Source organism: Uloborus diversus, chromosome 2, assembly GCF_026930045.1.
Source record: "Uloborus diversus isolate 005 chromosome 2, Udiv.v.3.1, whole genome shotgun sequence".
Taxonomy (NCBI): domain Eukaryota; kingdom Metazoa; phylum Arthropoda; class Arachnida; order Araneae; family Uloboridae; genus Uloborus; species Uloborus diversus.
In genome coordinates, this window is record NC_072732.1 from 199,256,306 (window position 1) to 199,282,835 (window position 26,530).

The window sequence follows — 26,530 nt, forward strand, 5'->3', positions numbered from 1 at the left end:
ATGAGATCGGGTGTTTGTAATACCAATATTAAACGAGGCATTCATAGCTAAAATGGATCAAGTCGATCATGTCACAAGAGCGCGCATCTCATCCTTTGCATGACCCAGAAAAACGTTTTTCATCTCTCCTGTTAAATTACCATAATGTGATTTATGTTCTTCTGACTCGGAGGTACAGATTTCTATATTTAGCTGGTTAAATTACTTTTCTTTGCAACCTGAAATTAGTAAATGATTATTACATATGCTTTTAGTGTAAAACTAACAGACTTAACTGCTATTTCAAATACGTACTGCAAATTCTAAGACAGTAGCGTACATAGACTTCGGTGCCCCCCCCCCCCCTCCCACCCAACACACACAATATTTAAAGTGTAAAAATGTTAAAATTAATAAAAAAACTTTAACTTTTGTTTTTCAGAGCGGGCGTTCTCATATCCCTTGCGCCCCCCCCCGTGCTGATGGGGTTACGGGGGTGCTATGTAACGCCACTGCTTCAAGCAATACTTTAAATTAATAACGTACAAACCAAAGATAAAAAAATAATAAAACTGAAGAATAAAAACTACATACTGAACTGCAATGTTTGCAACTACCATTACGTGAAAATTCTTTCTGTTAACCCTTTTTTTAGGAAATTATTAACGGAAGCTGGTTACGTCTTCCTTCGTTTTCTAACTTTGCAATTTAAAATAACATAAGTGCGGTTTTCATTCACCTATTCTTTTGTTAGCAAAAACTGGTGACATTTTTTTTTAGTTTCTAGCTTTCAGTTTACCAACAAATAAAAAGATATTCGTCCTCAAATTTTCCTTCGAAAATATTGGTTAAAACTGGCAATATTTTAATTTTCTTTTTAAATTTTTCAGTTTGAAAACACACAAGAGCTTTTTTCGTCCATCACTTATCTCTGAAAACAACGGTAGAATTTAACATGGTTATTAAGTAACTAGAATTTTATTTATTTTTTTTTAAATTAATACAGTACTGAAACACTTAAATTAGTACCATTTAAAAATCTCAAGAGCAATAAATAATTCAATTACTGTACTTCTGTATTTAATTATTAGAATAAGGACTAAGGAATAAGGATTCAAATAACTTCGATTTTGACTTGTTACTAATACACATACTCCAAGTATAGTATGTATCAGTGTGTTGGGCATTAATCAATTATTTTTCCAATTGTCTTATTGATTGATTAAAAAAGTAGTTGCAATTGAATCAATTGCAATTAAAATGATTGCAATTAAACTATTAATTGCACTATGCAATTAATTTAATTGGATTAATGTACGTTAATAGTTTCTTACAATTAAAATAATTGGAATTAATTTTTTTAATTGTTTTATTAAACAATTAAAACTAACAATTAACTTTATATATCAATAGGTACAGCGCAGGGTACAGAGTCAAAAGTATCAATCAATTTCGCATTTTCGTTCAGTGCTGATTGATTGCTCGCTACGTGAACTTGTCTCGTCTAGGCAAGCTTTTAAGGTTTTTTCCACATGTAAATGTTTGTGTTTTAATTAAGTGTTTTAAGGTTGTATACATCATTGTTTTAGTTTAACCCATTACAGGGGAGGTGAGAAAGAAAGACATAACGGGGAAGTGAAGTCTCAGAAACCACTGTTTTATTTATTTATTTTTTAATCATGTACATAATTAAGATACATTTCTGAAATTTCTCTCAGACGTTATTTAGACATTTATTAGTTAAAAAAAAGGAAAAAAAAAATTTTTTTTTTTTTTGAATTTTTAATTGAAATATACCTTTTTTGAGGAAATTTCACTGGAGCATAAGATTTTTTGAGAAAAGTCATATGATGCAGTAAATAATTTATTGCATGTAATAAAGTTACTGTTGAGCATTAATCTTTTATTAGTTGCTAACACGTGTATTTAAATAGATAATAATATGGTACCCGTCCAGCATCCACGTCCCAGGTAGACCTGTCGCCAGCACAGTATATTATACAAAACCGGTAATTTTTTTAAGAATTAATTTTAATTAAAATTCACAAAACAATTGACAATTGTTAATTGTAGCAAACTACAATTAACAATTAATTAATTGTTAACTGTAGTAAACTACAATTAATAATTAAATAATCATTAATTGTAATTTTGCACAATTACAATTGATCATTTGTTAGTTGTTGTGGTTACGTTTTCCAATTAAACAATTGTTAATTTTTAATTGTTCATGCAATTATAATTTGCCCAACTCTGGTATGTATAGTTAAAAGCATCCTCCATTGCACATAGTTAACAGACAGTTACATTTTGCTACTTTCTCAGATTATACGTATTCAGAAATAATAACCAATTACTAGACTTTTTAATCACATAATAATTGAAACATTCTATGCATACAAACACCGTAGCAATTTATTGCATGAAAATTTCACTTTTTATTGAGCCAACTAAAAAGTAAGTGGGTGATTACAAGTATGATGAGTAAATGTAAAATGTCTAATGGAATTTTCCTTCACCCAATTTTTGTAAAATTGCACCATTAGTTCTGTTTAGTCGGTGATGAAGTAAACATGGTCACTACTCCAAATGACTACTACTTGCCTCAATCAGTTATAACGTTCGGAATCAGCTCAAACTTGGTACTTTAATAAAAGACGGAGGGACGTATGTAATCAAGTAAGTACACGTGCAATGAGCAAATGTCGTACGAAAAAGTATGATTAGGGGAGAGTGTTGTACCTTGGGACACTGCTAATTTCAAAGAATTTTTTTTAGTAGCCAAGTTTTTGTAATCTCTAATACTAACCTTCACCACTAAGTTGACTAAGTTGCCGTAGTAAAAATCAGCATCAAATGAGTAAAATTGACGATTTTGTGAGAGAAAGAAAATTTCATGACTCAAAAGTAAATATTTTCTTCATTTTTAGTTTATTTTCTATCGTTGTATTTGTAAATTTGATCAACTGAATTTTATTTGGTTTTAAAAGAGAAGAACTTTGAATAATTTGCTTATGAGAAAATAATGATAGTGCATCTAGATTGACCATCATTTTGGTTTTTCTTAAACCACGCGATGATTGTACCTTGGGACAGCTTAACATTTTGTACCTTAGGACACGTTCCGAGGTACAACATGTGCATGGTTCTTAATAATTAAGATATGTTTAGGAACATGAAACAATGTTCTAATCTTATGTAGTCTTTTAAACACATTTAATGTTAGATAATTCGTAATTCATTATTCATAATTCATTATTAAATATTCATGATTTAATTCACTACTATGTTTTTTTTTTGTGCAAAATTGGTTTAAGTATGTGGCTGTTTCTTCATCATTAAGACTTTCCCATAGTACAACAGGATGTGTCCCCAAGGTACAATAGGATGTTGTACCTTGGGACAGCTTGGAACTTTTACTTTAAATGGGTGGCAACCTTTTATGTTCAAACTCTGAATTTTAAAAAAATATATTGCATAGAAGTATATTGGGGTATTTTAATGTGACTTTTAGATTTTAAAATTGAATCAAATGATTGACGTTAAAAATTAAAATATGAAAAGTGTCCCAAGATAAAACATTCTCCCCTATATATCACTGCGAAAACAATATGTAATAAAATCCTTTGAAATTAAGTGAATAAGGTCAGCTTATGCAACATTTACCTTAGTGTATTTTTAATGAAGATTCCTGAATATAAATAAATGCAAAGTACTCAAAGAAAGCACAAGAGTATTAATTGAACTTAATACGCCACTTAAGATGCTGGATTTATCGCTATAGTTACGAATCTTTCATACGTCACTTATTACGTACAAAGTAATTTTTTCAGATTTTTATGAAATGAAAAGTCCGGGGAAAAAATCGTCCCTGAGATATTAATCATGAAAACTATCTGCTTGCGATATTTGAGATGTATCAGGTACTATTTTATTTTATTACCACAACAACACGTTTTCTTTAATAGACCTGTGGTGTTCCCATAGGGTATACTCCATACACGCCGTATACTCTCAAACATTTTTTAAACACGTAGCGTATACCTTCAAGCTTCAAACATTTTCATATGATCGCATACACATGTTGTGCGTAATGGATTACAGGGAATATACCCTCAGAAAAAATGATGGGAACACCACTGTAATAAACCTCCACGAACTAAACTATTTTTCCCAAGGATGCCTCGTATTTGTTTAAAATGAATGAACTTAATTACTTTTATTGGTATTCCAATCCATATATCTTCGTTGAAACCTCTTAGAACATAATCGAGGAACAGATCAACAGAGAAATCTCTAACTGAAACCAAATGTCCAGAATATTCGTTTTTACAGTAGGCTTCAGCTTCCATCCAGGTTTTCTTCTCCGTCACTAAGTTATAACAGGAGTTGTGAAATTTGTAGCCTGAATTGTTTTCATCCGAGCAAAATATAGGATCTAAAGGAGCCTTGACTACCGAGTATTTGATTGGATCTGAAAAATACATAGGTATTACAAGGTGTAGGATTAAATAGAAAACAAATGAATGAAAATTTCTATTGTCAGTTGCTACTGAGTTTAGTGGTGGCCAAGATAAAATATCGACGACTGATGTATCGATGCATTCCAAATCATTTTTTGATGTCTCCCCACTATTCAAAGCTATTCCTTCTTCGATGTCCCCGCCAAGTTTCCTGCATCGAAAGAGAAGTTTATATAACGCACCAAACCTAACGGTCTGCCATTAGATAAAAACTAAAAGGTATGTTTTCATTATTTAATCTTCTTTGAAGATACCTCGCACTACTAATTAAAGTTAGGGCAGCATTTCAAAAAAAGCAGAATGCTTTTCATTTTCATGCACAGATCCAAACTGCCGCGGGAAGTTAGAGCGCAGTATCTGAAGAAATAAGTTTTTGAAGGAATACGTTTCGGATTCCATAACAACAGTAAGGAAATATTAGAATTTGACGTTTTTTTTTTTCGGGCTTTATTTTCAGCAGAAACCAAATAAGCAAACTTGTACAATAAACAGGGGCGTCCTTCTACGATAGGTTATGGCGTAGACTGCGCCATTGAAATTTTTATGTGGGGTTGGGGTTTTTTTTTCTCCTTTTTTGGGGAGGGGCTCTCTCTTGGAGGGATATTTGTGGAATTTAGGGGGGAGTGCGCCTTTGCTCTTGGCGGATGGGCAGTGGGCACCCCTGCAATAAAGTTCAAGTACAATAGATGAAAGAAATGCAAAAAGAAAAAAAGAAAAATTTGCATTTAATGTGCGTTACCTTCCCACAGCAGTATGCATTAAAAAGTAACAAATTACTTATAAAGTTTAGTTTTTCAACTTATATTTTCGCTTATCATACAAGTGTTGTAATAAAAACACGATTTTTCTATTTTTAATAAGCAATCATCTCAGTAACAACTAAAACATTTTTAAGCGTCATACACTCGTCAAATACTAAAACAAATTTGCTTCCATTAGTCTGACTTCAGAAATATAAACGAGAAGGAAATATCTGTAAACAACACTTCCTGTAACACAAAACATAAGTAACCTAAATATTATCTGAAGAATAAATTTGCAAACATTCAATTCGGCTTCTATAGTATTTTACAAAAATAAAATGTCATAAGTAAAATTGATTTGATCAAATCACAAGATTATAGGAAAAAAAATATAAACCTTTCTGGCAAATGAAGGGTAACTGAGCATCACATTTAACGTCATTCCATTGGCCCGATTCTCCATCATTAACAAGGAAAAGCATTTCTGTACAATCTTCCTGAAATAAAAAAGTAAGAATTTCACGGAAGAGGCTCACTCTTGAAGTGCTTTGGTACTTTTCATATCCATTCTTTCTCAAGCTAGCTGGTAAACCCAGCTGTTAATTAAGTAGGCACCAGTCACAAACATGCTTAAGACATCGATCTCAGGTTAACTCAATTTTCTGAGCCTTTTAATGTATTTACACTTTTAAAACTAGTTTTCTCTGATGCAACTACATCTCATCTAACGTTTGGCTGCTTCTGGATCCTCTGAATTGGTTTATTCTATTTTTATTAGCTCAATTTTGGAAAAAGGGGTGACTAGCCCTCTAGCCGACACCGAAAGTTCTGATGATACCCAGTAACAGGCAGAGGATGAGGAAGGGATGAGTAATAGACAGAATTCCCTTTTTTTCTTCAAAATGGGCAAAAGTTCTTATTTCTAGAACTAAAGGCTTATTAAATTCAAATGCACATGAAACACCAGCTGACCTTGTGGTGGCTGTTCATGACCTTTCACCACTACCTTGTAAATACCAACTGCGACTGGCTCATAAAATTCACTCTGATAGCACTATATGTTTGCACCGTAACCGGCCACAGCAACATCAGTTTTACTCGCCTAAAAGGCTTATTATTTAAATCCAAACTTATAAATATCTGTTCAGGATCCGCGTCTGTTACTGGTGACCTTACCCTAACTTGTCTTAAAACTTTAAAAAATGTATTTTGTAGTAAGTTACCAGCCCTAAAGCCAGGGCTAAGGCAGAAATACTTAAAATACACCGCCAGCTCAGTTATTCCATCCGAGGACTGCAGTTTCGAGCTTTTTAGCACTCATCAGCCCGGAATAGGAATCACATGAGCTGGAGGCGAAAAACTTCTTAAGGGAGCCTAGAGAGCCAAACAAACTGGTAGCTAATGCAGAATTAGCAAACCAGATGAGCGACCGCAGCAGTGGTGCGGTTCAACTCAAAGATTGATGGCAAAGCAATCCTTGCAGTCCTCAGATGGAATAACTGAGCTGGCGGTGTATTTTAAGTATTTCTGCCTTAGCCCTGGCTTTAGGGCTGTTAACTTACTACAAAATACCATGCTTTGCCATCAATCTTTAAGCTGAACCGCACCACTGCTGCGGTCGCTCATCTGGTTTGCTAATTCTGCATTAGCTACCAGTTTGTTTGGCTCTCTAGGCTCCCTTAAGAGGTTTTTCGCCTCCAGCTCATGTGATTCCTATTCCGGGCTGATGAATGCTAAAAAGCACGAAACTGTCGTCCTCGGATGGAATAACTGAGCTGGCGGTGTATTTTAAAAAATGGTTTTTGGATTATAAGGAAAAAAAAGTTCTTGACTTACATTTTCATATTTTGGACCTGATGGTTCTCCAGGTTTCCAGTTTGAGTAATTGAATTTAGTGCCATCAACCCACGTATATTCTGTTTCATTCTCTCTATCGTGCAAGCCAATCCAAAGATTTCCTTGCAGTTCTAGGAGAATCACTCGAACAAAATCTACCAAAAAAACAATATATATTCTTCAGTGGCGTACCTAGCAAGGGTGACACCAGTGGCGGTTATTTGTGGTTTCCTCCCCCCCTCTACAAATACAAAAAAAAAGTTTTAATATTCCATGTAAACATAAAGATCATACAATAGGCCGCCAAGAGGTCAAAAAACTAAGGGGGTGTATGAAATTTATGGCTTTTTAAACGCAGGGAAAGATAATAGTGTTTAGTTTTTTGGTATGAGTCACAACTAGGTCTTAGTATTGAAAATATGAACCCAATCCTGAGTCTACACTAATTTCATTACAAAATAATCCAAAAGTTTTGAGGAGTTAGTTACGAAAAGTACACTGCTTGACAATTGCTAAGGAACAAGTGATTTATGCAAATTTGTACCTCAACCACCTGACCAATGGAAATAAATTCAAGTTCAGATGGCGTGGTAGACCAAGACTCGTTATCTGTATAAAAGACAGTGCATACACGCTCAAAATTCGTACGAAAATTCACGATGTTTGGTTTTTAACAAAAATAGTGCTGGATGTTAAAAAAGGTTTTTCTCTGAAATTCTGTTTGGTTTTTGAAATACTTAAAAGTAAAATGTCAGCAATACATCATTTGAGTATCTACGATCGTGGACAAGCGGTTGGACGACTTGAAGCATGTTAAAGTGTCACCACTGTGGCTGCTGCAATGGGTGTTTAAAAAAGTGCCATCTCCCGATTAAAGACGGCTGCTGAAGGTGGAAATGTTTTGCAAAAGCATGCCGGGGGTCGTGGTAGGAGCAGCACACCTTCAGAGGATCGCTATGTAGTCCTCGCGGCAAAAAGAAACAGAAATTTCACTCTAGGACAGATAGCTGCAAATCTAACAACCGCTACCGGTACGCATGTTTCTGCAAGAACCATCTCACGGCGAGTAAATAATGTCGGTTTGTATGCACGGAAGCCCTTTCGTTGCATCGAAGTTCAACCACGCCATCGTCGAGAGAGATTACGCTGGTGTAAGGAACATGTTGGTGGGATTATCAAAATTGGTCTAGAGTGATGTTCTCTGACGAATCTCCTTTCAGTGTGACAAGTGATTCTGGTCACCAACTACTGTGGAGAGAGCGTGGAACACGTTATGCACAAAAATTTGTTTGGGAACGTGATCGGTACGGCCCAGGCGTCATGGTGTGGGCAGGCATCATGCACAATGGCAGAACACCGCTTCACATTGTTGAATAAGAAAGTGATGCATCACAAATGTATTGCAGAGATGTTATGCTGGACCATGTTCATCTTTTTAGGGGTGCTGTAGGTCCAGAATTCCTCTTTACGGACGACGATACACAGCCACGCTGGAGCATTGAAGTGTCAGACACACTGCAAAGTGAAAACATTCTCCGTATGCAGTGGCATGCTTACTTTTCCGACTTAAATCCAATTGAACTTGCCTGGGAGACTCTTTTCAGACGTGTTGAGCGAAGAACCGTCCCTCCCAGAACAGTACAAGAACTCAAATCCGCACTGACAGAGGAGTGGGAAAACATCCCCCAAGCACTCCTCAATAATTAATGGGGAGTATCGGAAAAAGATGTAAATTGTGCATCAGTGTCCCTGGTAATCATACATCATATTAAGGTACTCATGTCTTCATCATTCTGACCTAGATCATTTTTTGGTGTTGTATGAGAATCATCTAAATAGGATTATTTTTTTATTTTTAAGTTTTTACTTCATTAATGCAGTAATATCTGTATTATTTTGTACTTATAATAAAGGCACATCCTCTCTACTAACTATATATTTCGTTCTGTTTCTTTAATCATAATCTATTCTTAATCATTTCAAAAAACGTAATTGTTCCTTAGCAATTTAAAAGAAGTGTAGTTGTATTCTCTCTCGGAAAAGTAAACTCTGTAAAACTTTGTAATTGAAAAAAAAATAATAATAATAATAATAAACCAAAAATACGTATTATATTTAGAATTTATGTAAAGTAAAGTCAATTCATTTTAAATTTTTCTCAAAGTATACTTCCAACTTTAAAACACATCACTAAAAACATACGAGAAACTTTAATTATTAAAATTAATCACTGATTTAAATACAGAATTTATTACATACCTTGCGTTTCTTGGTTTTGTATTGCAACTAAACTTCCACCATCGTCTTGACAGTGCTCTAAAGCTTTGTCAAAAGTAAGTTTCCCGATATATTTACGACCTCCAAGTTTATAGCATTTACTACCTACAAAATTTCATACAAAAGTTTTACTACGGGTTTTTTTTTTTTTTTTTTTTTGAAGTATTTTTAAAAACATATTTTAAACAGTTTCATTAATTTTTAATATGTAATAAAATAAATTCACATAAAAAGTGCAATGGTGGGCAAAAGCTTTCACTAACTGGCTAGAATATATAGGATAAAAAGTAAGCGCAGCAGTAGTCGGTCATTTAAGAGCTCGATTGTTGATTTTTATAAACCTTTAAATTTCAGCAATCAACGCAACAACAAAATCATTTTAAAACTTTAGGCTGTACTTTTTTGATAGGGATTCACTCACTTGTTTCAAAAATCAAGACATTTTTATTTTAAAAACAAAGCTATTGTTTATACGAGAAAATGCTGCAGTAGTCGGCCATAGAAATCCAGTGTGATCGGCCAATCTATGAACCTAGTTGTCGGCCATTTCATTTTCATTATTCTTATAGGGTATGGGTGAGTTAATTTAAACAAAATTTTAAGTGAAACATACAGCACAGCATTGTACTTACAAAACTAGGTATTTAGCAGTTACGACAGAATTCTGTGTTCTTGATGTCTTCGTAACATTTACTTTTATATTATTTTTCAAACTGCGAGCAGTTTTGATAGGCGTTACATGCAACGCAATTTTTATTACTATCATCTACATGACATGCTAAAACGATATCATAACTGCAAAAGTAGAAATGTAAAAAAAGGGGAAAGTCGGGTAAAACATTTTTTTTTTCTTTTTGAAAAATAATTCTTAAAACTTCCAAAACATGAGCGTTTGGATTCCACTCCCCGCCCCCCCCCCCCACGTGAAAATAAGGTTTCTGCTTTAACTGTTAATGCTAACATAGAGACTTGTTAAAAGAGTTGCTAGAATTCATGACCGATTAAAAGAAAGTTAATGACCGATATGTTTGACACTTGACTGGTCCATGTTAATAAGAACAAAACTTCAATATAGGGAGCATAAAACTAAAACTGTTGTTTTGGAAATAGTTTCACCTGAAAACAATGCCAGTAAAAGTCCGTAAAGCACTGAAAATATTTGCAATTAAAGCCACATATAAAACAGAGGTACATCAATTGTCATTAAAAACAAAGGTACTTTGTTGTAAACAGACTGGAGTAAGATGAATTATGTAGGTAAGTTCAAATTGATAAACAGGGGATGCTATGAAGGTATTCCTACAGCTTTCAATAAGAACATTAGTAAACAATGAATAAACTTACGTATACGGTAGAATAGAGTTTGTAGCTGCATAACGTAATTTTGAAACAAATTCAGCATAATTTTAAACTTGAAGTAAATTTTGATTTCCTACTAAAGAAAACCAAAGGAATTAAAAATATGTGTTTAGAAGCAGCAATACAAAGTGGTACTAACATTTAGAATGATTAGCCTAAATAGAATACAGACTTTTTGAACCGTTAGTGAAGCGATTCGTTTAGCATAATGAGCAACAAAAAAGAATAATCAAAGGTTAACACTCATTGAAATAATTTGAGCTAACCTAACTATTAAAGTAGTTCCTTAGTAGTATCTTAGTTCCTTTACAATTAGAATCTTTATTAATTACAGAATGAATACCAATTGAAATCAAATCATTTGTTTCATCAATTTAAGGGAGTTTGATAAGAAAAACGATAAACTACTATTTTATAATGACAAGTTAAGTATTAGAACTTATATTCTAAATTCAACGACGAACTGAGTTTACAAAATCTCTCTCTTTCAAGAATTCCAAAATAAAATCAAAATTAGAAGCAATAAAATTGCCAAAATGACTCTTTTTGTCAAAAAAAAGGGTACAAAATTTTAACATTTTTATAGGATAAATAACGTTTGAAGGGGAATTTTTATTCAACATGGCTAAATTGTTGCTGCATTTCTACACTTTAACTTAGTTACTATTTGATGAACATTAGAAAATCCATATTAGGAACGTGGTCGACTACTGGGTACATCAACCAAACAGCATAGAAACAGTAATCGGCCTGCCATGGGCGACTATTGGAAATGAAAGGAATTCTTCCTATTCCCAGCGGTTGGCCAATCCTTTCGAAACCATTGGGTCTAAGAAAGAGCTTGTTTTTATATTGAAACATTATATTTGATCAATTAAAACAAAAGTAAAAACAAATTTAAACTGGAATAAAAAAAGAAGGACACTTATTATTTGAAGAAGAGGTTTCAACTTAACTGAAAAATAGGCATAATCAGAAACTAGGATAACAGGCACACCATTTAAAATAAAATGACTCATTACTACTTTAGAAAAGTATCCACAACTTAACTGTTATTGGACGGTAATAGGGGACAGGTAAATGAATGTAGAAATGCGTCATATCCAATTTTTAGCTATACTTATACTATTGATAAGCTGTTGTATGTCCTTGTGGAAGGGACGGATGCAGACTATCATTTTAGGGGGAGGGGGGTCATTCTGAAACCCCCCCCCCTCCCCATGAGCGAAGCTAAGGTTTTGGGCACGAAATGTTTCTGAAACTGCTGGAGTGTCCATAAAAAGCATCAAAATAGTCAGGAATAAGGCCCTTAATAAGACATAAAGGTCACTAATTAATTTCATTAGCGATGAAAAGTAATATTTCAAATATTCACTTTCAAAATAATTAATGAATTGAAAATATTATGAAATCGTTTACATTTTACAAAAGAGTGTTTGAGCGCAATGCGGGAGGATAATATTGTCGATGTTTTGGGATTGCTCATGGACCCCCATGACCTTGTATCCGCCACTGCCCACTGTCATGTGGCCGACTACTGAAGCACTTACCCAACTAATTGTGAAATGTACTGTGAAAAATCTTCTTTCGTCTAGAGGTGAGATTTCTTAATTTATAATGATTGCAAGACAAGGAGAATTGATCTTTCGATTCGTAAATAGATTCAAATTTTAACTAACATTAAAGTAAGGAGCAGTTACTTTAGAATGAGCCTATTACCGTTATTTATTTGAGAAAACCTCCAGTTTTAAGAAATGATATGCGTTTAGACATCAAAATCAAATTTACTAAACGTTGTTGGCTACTTAAATGCGTTAGCGGGTTCCAAAAGAGATAGAGACTAATTTTAATTTAAACTCGAAAGAAATAATGTATACTTACTAAAGGAATACCATCCTTTTTCACAAACCATCATACTATCAGTTAAGCTCTCTGGTGCAGGTCTGCTTCTGTTTTTGACGGTGATACATTCTGCAACTGGGGAGAAATAGTACAATCCTCTAAAACACTATTGTGCGTATTTCAATGATACACGTCAAAAGAATTTCACTGTTAATCATGCACTCACGATCTTTAAAAACTATTTGTTACTGTTAAGCTACATAATTATACTTAATTATGTAAGCGTTGGAAAATAACAATGTTTGAAAACAGCATATGACAACTTTTTTGATGTATGTACCAGACTATTCATAAAGTAAACTCCATTTAGTAACAGAAAAAAAAGCATATTATTTGTAACTAACCTTAATTAAATGATAATCTGCAATAATCACTCTATAATCCGACATAGGTACTCTTCATCAACTATTTCTCGCAGCGTGGCATAAGTTAGATACTCTTGTCGAAACTAGATGCCGCCTGCAATTTCAGTCATTGCGTAACAACAATTTTCGTTATCTTCCAGGAACTACTGGCAAGAATGGACTCCATGTGCTTCAAAAGATGTTGTTGCTGTTGTTGTCGTCGTGTGCCAGCTAGGCTGGCAGTTTGGGGTGCTCTGCTTCATGTTTCCAACTGTATCGTAATTTGGTGCAAAGTCCGACTTCTACAGTACACACATGCCATAAGGACCCGTTTACACATTCACATCACATTCACACGAAGAAAGGACAAGGACGTTAGAGAGGAAGTACATCCATGCACGAGTCGGGATTCGAACCCTGGACCTCCTCATCACAGTCAGACTCCTCTGACCAAAGATCAAAGTCATCATTATGAAATCTCGAAACTCAGTGGTTGAGACGTCCGAAAATTGTCCGGACTGATGGGATGATGGGTCAAAACTTTCTCCTCTGACCAACGAATAACTCGTCGCATTGTGTTCGTAAACAAAACGTATAAATTTGTTTCTGAATTTCGTAACTTTTGTTGTTCCTCTCGCGTTAAGAAATCAAATGACTGCCGATATTAAACATGCAGCCGGAATGTTAATTGTTATATATACTTTAAATGCTCGCAGAACAAGCGCCGTATAAGTCAGCGAACCGGAATTGCCTTCCCTCGTTTGTAAAAGATTCAATCGCATGTTTGAACTAACAAAAATAGCAATTGCGAGGCGAAAATAGAAGACGGAAAGTACTTTCTGGATTACCTAGCATTGTAGAAATTGCTAATAAATTCCAGCTTAAGCAAAAGAAAAATCCTCTCTTTCAATCGGCATCCAAACTTTTAACATAGGAGTGTGCTTTTACAACATAACTTGAGAAAGAAACTTTCAATACCTTTTTAAAAAAACCCTGTCAGTTATAGCCAATAAGGTAAGACCTAGCTAACTGTTTTTTGGAAAATTTTGAATTTTTTAATACCTCGCTCGACTTGCAACAGCATGCGAACATGTTTATATTTTATTATTAAAAGATGTTTTTTTTTTAAGGAGCGGTTGTCGTTTCTGGTTGCAAATGAAACAATAAAAAATCCTTGATTGCTCAAAAGAAAAAGTTATGATTAGAAATAAGGTGAAAATACCAATTAAGTAACTTTAAGTTGAATGGGTTTCTAGAAGAAGGGCATATGTTAATTTGTCATTATTGGTTTTTTGATAGAAATAGGAAAAAAAAATACTCTTTTTCACAAAATCGAAACTTCAGTATTATTGTTGCTATCCGAAATGATGATGAAAGAAGGGCATATGTTGCACTTGATCTTCATTAATATTCTTCAGAGCGATTTCTTTTCCTTATTCCTGTATTTTTTTTTTAATTTGAAACACAAGCCCTTCTTCTAGGGACCCGTTATATTAATGTATATTCTGTTCAAGAATAAATGCTAAAAGACATAAGGTTAAGAACTAATTAAGTTGAGACTATGGTGTTAATAAGATAAATAAATACCTTTGTGCTGAATAGTAAAGTCAGACCAAACAACGTAAGTAGAAGCACAAATTTGTAAATTACAGCAGACACGTGTTTCGGCGTTACAGGGAACGCCTTTTTCAATGCAAAAATAATGAGCTTATGGATGAAAAGACTTTAGCTTTTGTCGGATGTCTTTTCATCCATAAGCTCATTATTTTTGCATTGAAAAAGGCGTTCCCTGTAACGCCGAAACACGTGTCTGCTGTAATTTACAAATTTGTGCTTCTACTTACGTTGTTTGGTCTGACTTTATTATGGTGTTAATGTTTGTTGAAAATGGCGATTTCCAATGCACGAACCTACGCGTGAAGTACCTAAACAGTTAAACGTGATGTTGTTCCGAATAACTTAGTTACACATCAGATAAACCATTGTGTGATAACAGTAAATAAAAAATAAAACTAATAAATTCAATGCCAACAGGAAATTAATAGCTCGTTTCACCAACTTCCTATCCAAAACTGTCAGGAAACCGGCATCATATATTATGACCCATTTCTTTTAAATGAGAGATTTTTTCTTGCACTATGTTTTGTTTCAGAAAAAACACCCTAAACACACAAAAAGTTAAGGAATGAGAGGCAAAGAGAAATTGTTAAGAGGTAATCCATCATGAGCATCGAAATTTCAATGTTTACCAAATTCTAACCAGGAAACCACACGACAGTGTAATAATGAAAAACATTTAAGTAGCTAATGAAAGAACATCGTAAAATATGTTTATGGTAGCATACATTATTTGCCCTCGTGTCCACGTTATCGAAATATGACGTCCTAAAGTCAGCCGAAATTTTAAGAAAAGTTTCGGTGAGTATCGTACGATATCTTTTCACGCGATTTTTGTAAATGGATGCAGACGGTGAAACTGCGGCTTCGGTTTCTGGCCAAACTTTTAAATTTGGCGTTTTTCTTAAAATTTCTGCATATTTTAATACCTTAAATCACGGTATTTTTAGCTGTTTCTGACATTTTTAGCAAAAAATATGATTATACGAATGGTGGAACAAACGCGCAAATTTACTAACTTGAATAGCTATGAAGGGTTACGGCACCAGTAACAGACATGATGAAGAAGACATCGCTCTTTGGTTAACTCAATTTCCTGCGCTTTTTAATGTATTTAGGCTTCTAATGTATTAGACTCATCTAACGTTTGGCTGTTTGATCCTCTGAATTGGTTTATTCTATTTTTATTCATTGATTTCGAAAAAATGTCCGATCCCCAGTAAAACAGACACAAAAAAAAAAAAAAAAAAAAAAAAAAACTAATGACACCCAGTAACAGATAGGATGAAGAAAGGATGAGTAATGGACAAAATTCCCCTTTTCTCTTCAAAATGTGCAAAAGTTCTTTATTTTTAAAACTAATCCCTTATTAAATTGAAATGCACCTGAAACACCGGCAGACCTCGTGGTAGCTGTTCATAACCTTCCACCACTGTCTCGTTAATACCAACTAGCTCATAAAATTCACTCTGATAATACTAGATGGTTGCACCGTATTCATGGGCTACAGCAACATCAGTTTTACCCGCCAAAAACTCTTTTTATTGAAATCCAAACTTATGACAAAATGCAGAGCTGCCGACTTTTGAAAATCCAAACTCTTAGCAGCATTTTGCAGAAGGGGGGGGGGGGGCAGGGCCGCTGCCGCAGATTTAACACACACACACACAGTGATGAATTGTAAACAGTATAAAGAACAAAAACAATGACACTTAACAAATTTCAAATATGATACAGAAAATATCAATACAGAATAAAAAAAATTAAAAAAATGATATACAGTTGGCTCTCTGTTTAACGACTTTCAAGGGACCACAAAAAATCGTCCTTAAATAGAATGCTTTTAAAAATAAAACGGACCACATGGGACCGTGAAAAGCCGTCGTTAAATAGAGAAAGTCGTTAAATAGAGCGTCATTAAACATAGAGTTAACTGTACTTGACGGAGTTTTTGGCAGTTTTTCCGCTTTTTGTCTACATTCAATGACTGGATTAGCGTCGCGATCTAAAAACCGATCCATTTTTTAACCATGCAACTTTCGAAGAGCGATTCTTGTTGCGCAGGTCCGTCAGCACACGTGCAGAAAGAAGTTTGATTTGCTGTACTTTTTCGTTTAGTTTTCATGCAATTCATGTTTTTGTATGTGTGTGTGTGTGTGTGTGTGTGTGTGTGTGTGTGTGTGTGTATTCTTGGGATTATAAATTTTAAAAAAAATCGTAATTTTTGGACCCGTTTTCGTAGCGTCGTAGTTTAAAACTGTGATTCGTAGAAACTACGATTTTTTGGTAGCAGTTGGCAGCTCTGACTATATGTTACTGGGCCCTTGTCTGTTACTGGTGCCGTTAACCTACTTGTACATAGATGTTTTACGGAAATGTAGAGAAATATTATTAAACGCGTTGTACCTAGCACTCTTGGCTGAACTACTTGTCTATCTACGAGTACCATTGAGGTGGGGAGATTGATTGAAGGGGGCATGTCATCCTTCCTATTCCCCTGCATAGTATAAGTAGCAATATGTTACTTAGAATCATTGGCTAATCACCTTTATTGAAAATTCAAGCAGAATTTTCGCAGATTTTGAGTGAAAAAAATACAGAATTGCAAAGATTTTAATCTTATATTGTTTTCCGCAAAGCTAAATTAATTGAAAAGTAACTAGTTAAAATAATGAAGTTCATAAAAAAATAAGATTAAAAAAACTTACCTTGATGAGCATAAAAAAGGAAGAACAAAGCGAACCATGTCATTCTGCTGCCAGTTGTGATTATGTCACATACTGCGTAAATCAAAGCATGTAGATGCGCTATGATAAATTCTTCGAACTTATAAACTTCCTGTATTGTTATTATTCAAGCATAAACAAAACCACCACATACTAAGGCACCGTAACGGTAATTTCAAATTAAAGTGAAATCTTTACTTTTTACTTCCTTTTACAAAAAGGAAGTACTGCAGAAGTGAAAAAAAATTCACTCAAAAAGCGCCCTTATTTTCCATTTTGCTCGCCAAAGAATGAATGTTGAGTTTTTTTTTCAACCCGACAACACGTGGATATATGCCTAAGAACGTATAGGCACCCGAAGTATCCATTTTGACTATACCCGAGTTAATTACAATGAGTTTTCTCGTGACGTCCGTATTTACGTATGTTTGTGCGTATGCGTGTATGTGCGTATGTATCTCGCATAGCTCAAAAACGGTATGTCCTAGGAAGTTGAAATTTGGTATGTAGACTCCTAGTGGAGTCTAGTTGTGCACCTCCCCTTTTAGTGGCATTCAGATGTTTCATAGGGGTCTTTGACACCTTTTTGGTGTAAAATCATTGTTAATTTCAATGCAAACTCAAGTGGTGTCATAATTTGGCAAACACTTGGTAATATATCGCCAAGCTTTTGGTCACCAAGTTTTGTCGACAACATAGCGACAAATTTGGAGGGTTTTTTTTTTCTTTAAATCTGGTTTCAATTTGGCCATATTTAGAGAGTTAACCATTGAATCACATTAAACTGCCAATATTGGGAAAATTTATCTGTATAAAACGTTTTCTTTGCTTCGGTTAGCAACAAACTTGGGGTGAAAATATTTAAAGGGTTTCTTCTTACTTCAAGGCACTATTATCATTAAATTAGATTAAAATGAAGTTATCTGATACACACATCAGTTCGTTTAATATGGAATTAAAAAAGGTATTTCGTAACGGTTTTCCTGAAAATGTGGAAATTTTTCTTCCGTGGACAGTGGACGTGTAATTCTACATGCCACAGATTCTTGTACGAGGGCAATTTGGAAACGAAGGTCAGTTTACTTATAAAACATAAAACACACACATTACGGATTTTTTCAAAAAACTATTTTTTCAATTCCTTACCTGCGTCCCTATTTTTTAACACGCTTTTATTAACTTCACCTGTATGTATGTATGTATGTATCTTGTAACGGAATCTTGCAGCTCAAATTTCGCCCTCTTCCTGCGATCGGAATTTGGCACGCGACCTCAGACTCGATGACAATGAAATATTCTATAATCAAATAAATTAATTAACTCTTTTAATTGTTAGTTTCCTCGAATTTTAATCAGTATTTTGGCATAAATCCAACAATGTGAAAAAGGAAAAATTTATAAAAATACATTTAAAAATGCTAGCAAAAATTATTTAAAAATATCTACAAAAACCTTTAATTTTTCCGCACCAGACAAAATTTGTTTCAATGTTCCAAGGTACTTAGAACATGAAATATAATTGTTTTAACTAATTTCATGCCAAAATTTAGGTAAGCCTTCAATTGGAAATTCATTGCTGATTAGACCATTGTTGAACAAAACTTTTATTTAAATGCATCTCAAATTTCCAAAGTAATATAAATATGATTTCCACAAACATACATCAATGACTCACAGTAGCATCCCATCGGAGTGCCCTTGTCTTAACTTTAAGATATTACCTCGCACTCGTTTAAAAAATAATTTCGTCAATTAAGTCCCAATCTGATTCAAATTTTCATATACCGCACAACCCCCCCCCCCCCCCCAAAAAAAAAAAAACCTCATAAAAACAGGGTTGAGTGTAAGACTTTTACGAAAAGAAGTAATTGCAATTTTGCCTAATAATTCTCCAACATAAGACTAAAAAACAGAAAAATAAAATAATAGTTTAAAAAACTAAAAAAAAAAACACGCTCTCGTAGCAAAATGAACTAAAAAGTGAAAAATAATCTTTGGATGATAGTAGTTGACCAATCACTTAATTTTAATGAAATGCAAAAAAGCGTGGGGTGGTGTCCATTTACTTTTTTGCTTGGACAACAAATGGAAGAAATTCAAGACAACTGATAAGAAGCCCACCACGCTTTTTTGTATTACATTAAAATTAAGTGATTGGTCAACTACTATCATCCAAAGATTATTTTTCACTTTTTAGTTCATTTTGCTACGAGAGCGTGTTTTTTTTTAAGTTTTTTAAACTATTATTTTATTCTACATAGTTTCCATATTTGCAGGACCTGATTACCTCAAAGGTCGACTAGGCGAAGTCCTGGGGCTCCCATCTTCTAAAAAGGCCCCAAATTTCTTTAAGAATTAAGCATAGCATTGCAACGATATGAAAAATACATGTATTTTTTAAATAATAAAAATAATTGTGACTTATTAATTGGAAAAAGACTTCCTTAAAGTGAAATTTTTAATCATTCTGCCAATAACGAATTTATTTTGTCACAATAATGACTGGCCCCAAAGGGGATTTATAAATGCACATGATTTATGCGTAGTTCTGTGAGCAAAATGGAAACTAAGGCCGATTTTTGAGTGAAAATTTTTTCGCGAATACAATACTTCTTTTTTTTTTTTGTAAAAGAAAGTAAAAATAATGCACTTTCTACAGGTTAGATAGATCTAACCTGTAGAAAGTGCCTGTCGAAGTCTTTGTCACCGTGAAGTTAGTAATATAAATGTGGGTGATGCCTTGAAAGTTATGTTACGTGAAATAGCTGGGCAATCCGCAATATTCAGTGCGACTTTAAAAGAGATGACAGAAACTTGGATGAAACACTAAATGACTGGCATGACAGTGCAGTACATTAAGCTGCTCAAGGTTTTGATTGTCTCTTTTAAGTGAGGGGTAAAATTAGCGAAATTATTCAAAAACTTTTACTGAGACTGCGATCTAATAAGCGTTCACCAACAAACAGCTTTCAGTAACGAATAACTAATGTATTGCTGCATTGACCAACGTTAATGAAGCAACATGGCAGGTTAAATTGGATAGAGTAATAACAAAAATCAAACCGATCGTTTTTGTTCGAAAATCGAAGTTCATGAGCAGAAAGTTCTAACATGACCCCCATAAGAAAATAATCAATTTTAGAAGGTGGTGCAGTTTGGGAGGATCTTTTGCTAAATGTCCAGAATTATTTAATCTCGGTAAAACCAAATTCAGTGAAGCCACATCACGCATTTTCTTCACGCCCATTATTTTTTGCCCAAAAATATTTTCCCGTCCCATACGAGCACACAAGCGATGCTTTTTTAAGATGCATGTGCGTACCAACGAAATGGGAAAATTGTGCGCCGTCAATTGGGCCCAATGTGCTCGGCACCCAAAGTTCTCGGCGCCCAATTGACGACGCCCAATCTTCCTAGACCGGCGTACCAAACGATACTTGATGGAGAGCTGCTGTGAGAAGAAATATCAAATCCTTTCTTATGGAAAAACTTCGGGAAACAGTTTTCAGAACGAAATTTAAGCTACGACTCTTTTGTGGTGCTGCCATCTATAAGAAAGGAAACGAAGCTTAAGCGTTTTGTTTTACGCGAGTTTTCGTTTTTTAAGCGAGAAACAAGCTTTAAGCACTTTCATAAGAAGTAAACCTTATTATCTAACCCAGTCGTTGACACATGATTATTGTTGATTGAAACTGGTTTAGTATTAAACAACCAATAATACTTTATAACCACACTAAGTTCATTCTTAATATGTCTTAATCATAGTTATATCTGGGAATGTAAGTTGAATATTAAGGAAAGGTTATTTACTGAAGATCTGCGATGCGACACTGACAATGCGGCATGAGGTGCTCATTTTTATTATTATTTTTACAAAGGGAAAATGTTTCCGAACATGGGACTCATAGATGTGAGTCCTATATTCTGGTTTTATGTCGAAAAATAAGAGAAACCAATGGGAAACAAGCTCTTACAAAAGGAAAGATCGGTTTTCACTATTTTAAAAATATTTTAGGGGGGATACCGGCACGAACCTCCAAACGTTCTCCAAATGTTCATGCTTTTGAATTTTTCACCTCCCTAGCCCCTCAGAAGAGTTTTAATGGCTAATATAATTCTCTCTTCTCTTTACTAATAATAAAGCTGAATGTCAGGATCTCTGTCCAGATATTTGTGACGCGCTTATGGTTCGGCCGATTTTTATGAAATTCAGCACAAAATTAATTTGTAGCATGGAAGTGTGCACTTTGAAGCATTCTATTTTGTTATTTTTCTATACCAATTTTAAGAACATTTTACCGAGCAAATTATTATAACATGGACGTGCAAATTACCATAACGTGGGCGAGCAAATGAACACAGCAAATTGGCGAGAAATTCATCATCCATTATTTGTAAATATACAGGCGAAACGAATGAACTTTTAATTTTCTACTACGGGCAAAGCCGTGCGGGTATCTCTAGATGTCTGAATAAATATAATGTTTGTGAAAATGTCGAAAATTGAAAAAAAAGGGGGGGGGGCGGCACCTTTAAAAATGTGGAACGTTATGGAGGGAAATTGTAGTCATGTTTGAATTCAGAGGTGTATATTACACAAGAATCAATGTAATTTATCTAGCGATAGGAATTTTGATGGAAACAATGCCCTAAACCATTATTTAAAAATTTTACGATATTAAGCTTGTCATGTTTTTCCCCTTCATATTTTCAATGACTAGTTTAGGTTGTCATTGGTTAGATTTATTATTATGAAGAATTTCCCTTGTATTTTATAAGTTTTCTAGGGCAGTAACAATAAGCAAGAATTGTACTTCTAAACTCTTGATTTCAGTAACAATACAACATAGAAATATAGACTTCCGCAAATCTTTGCTGACTAGGTGTAGCAACTGTATGTTTCGAAAACTTCTATTTCAACTCCAAACAGAGGAAATCTTCAATTCGTATACTTTCGCATTAAAATGATGGTAACACTTGGTGTAGAAGTTTTGTAAACGATATCTGCCTGATTTCTTTGTCAGCTCAGAAGTAAGAAGAAAACCCCAATAGTTCTATTAATAAAATGAATCTTTTTATTTAAAAAAACTAGAGGACTCCGCCCCCTGCTCGTTGACGTTCACCAACCACCGAAGATTGTTTCCCAATCTTATTTTATTAATAACTAGTGGTACCCGCACGGCTTTGCCCGCAGTAGAAAACTAAAAGATCATTTGGTTCGTCTGTATATTTACAAATAATGGATGATGAATTTCTCGCCAATATGCTGTGTTAAATGACTCGCCCATGTTACGGCTCCACGTTATGATAATTTGCTCGGTAAAATGTTCTTAAAATTGGAATAGAAAAAGAACAAAATCGAATTTTCAAAAAATTGCTTCGAGGTGCACACCCCCAAGCTGCAAACTAACTGTGTGCCAAATTTCATGAAAATCGGCCGAACGGTCTAGGCGCTATGCGCGTCAAAGAGATCCAGACATCCAGACAGATTCAAGTAATGAAAATTAAAATCGTCTGTTAGAATCATTTTAAAGAAACGGGTTACGAGTTGTTTTCCGATCAAAATGAAAATCCCCGTCTCCCTCCATTTTAAATAGAATTTAAGTTATTATTAGAACACAACCCTGGTCCCACCCGAAAACGAAAACACTTGATAGAAACATGCAAAACCGAGATATTTAAAAAATACGCTTTGTCCTCCTTTCGCCCTAGAGCCCTCCTTTCCCGGGAGTACCAACTTGCACAGTTATAGATGCTGAGGGGCTCCTAAGCATTGCAAACGGAAGTTTTGTATGTTTGAAAAGTCGATTTCAAATTCGTGGTCTCTAATAATTCATTTTGCTCTTTAGCTCCGGCTTGACTTATTTTGAGCCTAGGACTTGTTGCTAAAATAAAAACCCTTACATCTGCTTCTCTAATTGAGAAAATTGGAACAAGCTTAGTATGATGCTGAAAAAAAAAAAAAAAAAAATTTGAACTACATTGAATGTTTAGGGGAGTGGAAAATCTTTCATCCCTTTAATAGCAATATATGTGAAATTTGAGAAATTTCAGCTTTAAATTTTTTTTTGCAAAAGAACTAATTCGAGTTTTAAAAAAAAGACCAGATGCACCCCCGTGGCTCGAAGTAATTTTGTACAAAATTTCAAGGCTCAATTTTGGGGTCTCCTGGAGGTAGACCCGCCACAGACACGTTCACAATTTGTCAAACGTTATAAATTTTAATATAGAGAGATAAACTATGAACATTATAAATTGGTCTCTTTTGTATGTCATTAAGCAGGATATAAAAAATTTTAATTTTACTGTCTTAATCAAAATACGGAATCGAAATATTTGCTCTACATTGCTATAGATTTATGCAAATATTGTTCTGAAACATTATTCATCATTTCACTGGACTTTTATTTAGAGTGGTTTGATAAGATATTCTAAAAATTCTGTGGGAAAATCCTAATCCTTCAGACTGAAAAGCTTTGGTTTGACAGCGAAATTTAAACGACGATTCATTTGTAGTGCTGCCATCTAGCAGAAAAAAGTGAACATTAAGTATTTTTATAAGAAGTGAAACTTTTTAAACTAGTGATTCGTACACTTAAGTGTGCGTGGTCGTGTTTGTAATGCGTGTAGTCATTGCATCGGCTATAAAATGTAACTCTCGCAACCACTGATTATTCTGTTATTTTTGACTACTGAAAATCTTTGTTCCAAGGGATACTTTGATATCCTTTCCTCAAAAAGAAAATTATTTTAACTGTAATTATGAAGTTTAAAAATTTTTAAAAACCTCGCATAATGCATTTGTTATCTTTTCCATAGTTTAATTAAGGTCAAAACTAAGGATTGGGAGGGAAGATGATTTGAGTTGAATTTGCTGAACTATCTATTTTCAAACCAAAAATTCTCAAGGAAAAAAAGATTAGCAGAAAACTGATGGTTCTTATTTAGGAGGGTGTCCACCTAAGAATTATTAGACCTCATTGAAATTCTTGGGGGCGGGGTTGATGGGTATTTTTCACTTTTTTTGGGGGTAAGGTCTTCGCGATATTTAAGGGAGGGGGTGCGCCCTTGCACTTGGGAAGCGGATGTGCACCCCTGTATTTAAGAAGTCTAATCAACAGAAAATTACTTTTGCAACCAGCTCAACGATACAAAGAACTTAACTCATTCAGTTTCTTCTTATACATTTATTTATTTTACAAAAAGAAAAGTTTTAAACGAAAATTTAAGGAATTTCCACGCCTGTGTCAACATATTAACATATGAAAAACATATTTGAGCATCAATGAAATATGCAATGAAGCGTAATTTACAATCATAAATTAATTACAAACATCAACAGCAAAAATTATGCAGCAATAATCATAAGCACTTGATGCATAATAAGTTATCCAAAAGCTTTTGATTGTATATTGCTTGCAGAGTATTGAATACTTTCATTTGTAGCATGATGTTCCCATTTTCACTAGCACAGGAAAACTTATTGTGTACTAAAACACCGAATGGATATAATACGATTTCAAATTTTAGTTCTCGTATACCTGTAGCGCCAACTGTTGTCGGAAATGCTAACTAAATATGCAAATGGGTAGGATAAAATCCCGTGCTTCCCCGAACTTTTCCGATAGATTTCTATCGCTTCCCTTTTCTTTTTTGAAATCTATCATTCATTTTTGGGCACACTGTAAAATGAAATGAACACATATTTACATGAAAGTATAGATGTTACTTTTCCAGTTACATTGGTTCCACCAATGTCAACAAACTAGACCCTCCGCCTCTAACGCTAGACACATAATGCCTAGCTGCTGCTTTTTGCAGTTCTTTCTTCCTCCTGTCCTCTCTGGACTGATATAGACCGATTGATCCAATGCCCATGAAGAACAAGAGGCCTCCAATCAATAACAATACAATGCCAGAAATCCACAAGGCTTCCGGTTCAAATGGTGATGACCCTAAAACAACAAGAATGATTCCAATGGTGAAGATGAGGCCTCCTAAGGTGCAGGAGAAGACGCCAAGGTTGAACCACCTCTTTGGCGTCTTCGGGCGCTCGTAATAGTACCCGTAATTTGTAGTCATGTTCTGGAGTAAAAGTTCTTTTATTAAGAATGTGTTCTAAAATATGCTTCTATTATTTTCCAAGTTATTCATTGACTTATTGGGCGTTTCTTTGGTCATGTTGACAGATGCTTGATTGGTAATGGAATACAACAGTTCAGTTCTAAATCCTGAAAAAATTAATTAAAACAATATATAAATTAGGAGAGATGGAGAGGAAAAGTAATTAGAGAAAAATATACAGCGATTTTTGTTTGCTCATAATTCTAGTTATTACTGAACTAAGAATTTATAAGTACTTAATTGGAAGTACTTAAGTTGTTGAAACAGCTTTATATTTCACACAAGAAACAAATTACAAATGTATTTCTTAAACTAGTTTCAAAACGTAATCTTCTATAAATATGCAATCCATACAGGTAAAAGATAGTATGTAAAAAGTTTGCAAATTCTACCGCCGTAGGTTAGAAGAGTATCAACTTGAATCTATCATTATCTGAAGACAAGATAATGTTAGAAAGTCCCATGAGGCAATGAGAAACAAAGGAGTGTAAGAGCGTTTTTAGAAATTTGGAGTAAAGATCGTGAGCAAATGTTGAAATGGCAAGTAGGTGTTTGTTGGAAAGTTTTTCCAAATCTTGCTGTACAGCAACTCCTACCAGGGTTAATATTAACATCTCTTGTCACAAAACAGGTGAGAGTTCCTTCTACTAATTGTAAAATTTGCCTCCAGTATTTTAATATTTTTAATTACATCTCTTTGCTTGTAGTTACCTCACATGTAATGTACTGACAAGTTCGATGAAAAAAAATGTTTAATAATTGTACCCAATTAGTCTAGTTTTTACAACCAAATATGACAGCATGAATGGATTTCCTCCAATATACAGTCTGTGGCATAAAGATTTCTCATAGTACTAAAATTGACATTGTGGGATTTAGAGGGAGTTGAATGAGTTTCAAGACCCATCTTTACTGTACATATCGGTCCTTTAAAGTTAGTGAATGAAAACATTTCTCATGCAGTCTTCAACCTCTTGAGCATTTGAAAGAAATAATCCCGCTTGAAAATAAAATACTTTTAATCACGTAATAGTTAATTCAAAAATTTAAATTTCCGAATAAATAACATCAGTAAAACTTTTCTAATGGGTGGAGGTCAA

At 34.2% G+C, this 26,530-nt stretch overlaps 1 protein-coding gene and 1 long non-coding RNA gene across 3 annotated transcripts in view; both read right to left on the reverse strand.

Moving 5' to 3' along the window:
• LOC129217618 (macrophage mannose receptor 1-like) overlaps positions 1 to 17,342 on the reverse strand; it is a 40,580-nt gene extending 23,238 nt beyond the window's left edge. The window contains exons 1-6 of one of the 2 annotated variants that reach the window (XM_054851947.1): positions 17,289 to 17,342; positions 12,599 to 12,694; positions 9,341 to 9,463; positions 7,082 to 7,236; positions 5,643 to 5,742; positions 4,197 to 4,453 (exon numbers count right to left, since the gene is read on the reverse strand). In XM_054851947.1, coding sequence (XP_054707922.1) covers positions 4,197 to 4,453; positions 5,643 to 5,742; positions 7,082 to 7,236; positions 9,341 to 9,463; positions 12,599 to 12,694; positions 17,289 to 17,331 — 774 coding nt within the window. In that variant the 5' untranslated portion in view covers positions 17,332 to 17,342. Of the gene's footprint in view, positions 1 to 4,196; positions 4,454 to 5,642; positions 5,743 to 7,081; positions 7,237 to 9,340; positions 9,464 to 12,594; positions 12,695 to 17,288 lie in introns of both variants that reach the window. The other variant, XM_054851946.1, reaches the window with a different exon arrangement.
• Positions 17,343 to 24,547: 7,205 nt separating this feature from the next.
• The window catches only part of LOC129217619 (uncharacterized), a 30,833-nt gene continuing 28,850 nt past the window's right edge, over positions 24,548 to 26,530 (reverse strand). The window contains exon 3 of the long non-coding RNA XR_008580234.1: positions 24,548 to 25,537. This is a non-coding gene — a long non-coding RNA (uncharacterized LOC129217619). The remainder of the gene's footprint in view (positions 25,538 to 26,530) is intronic.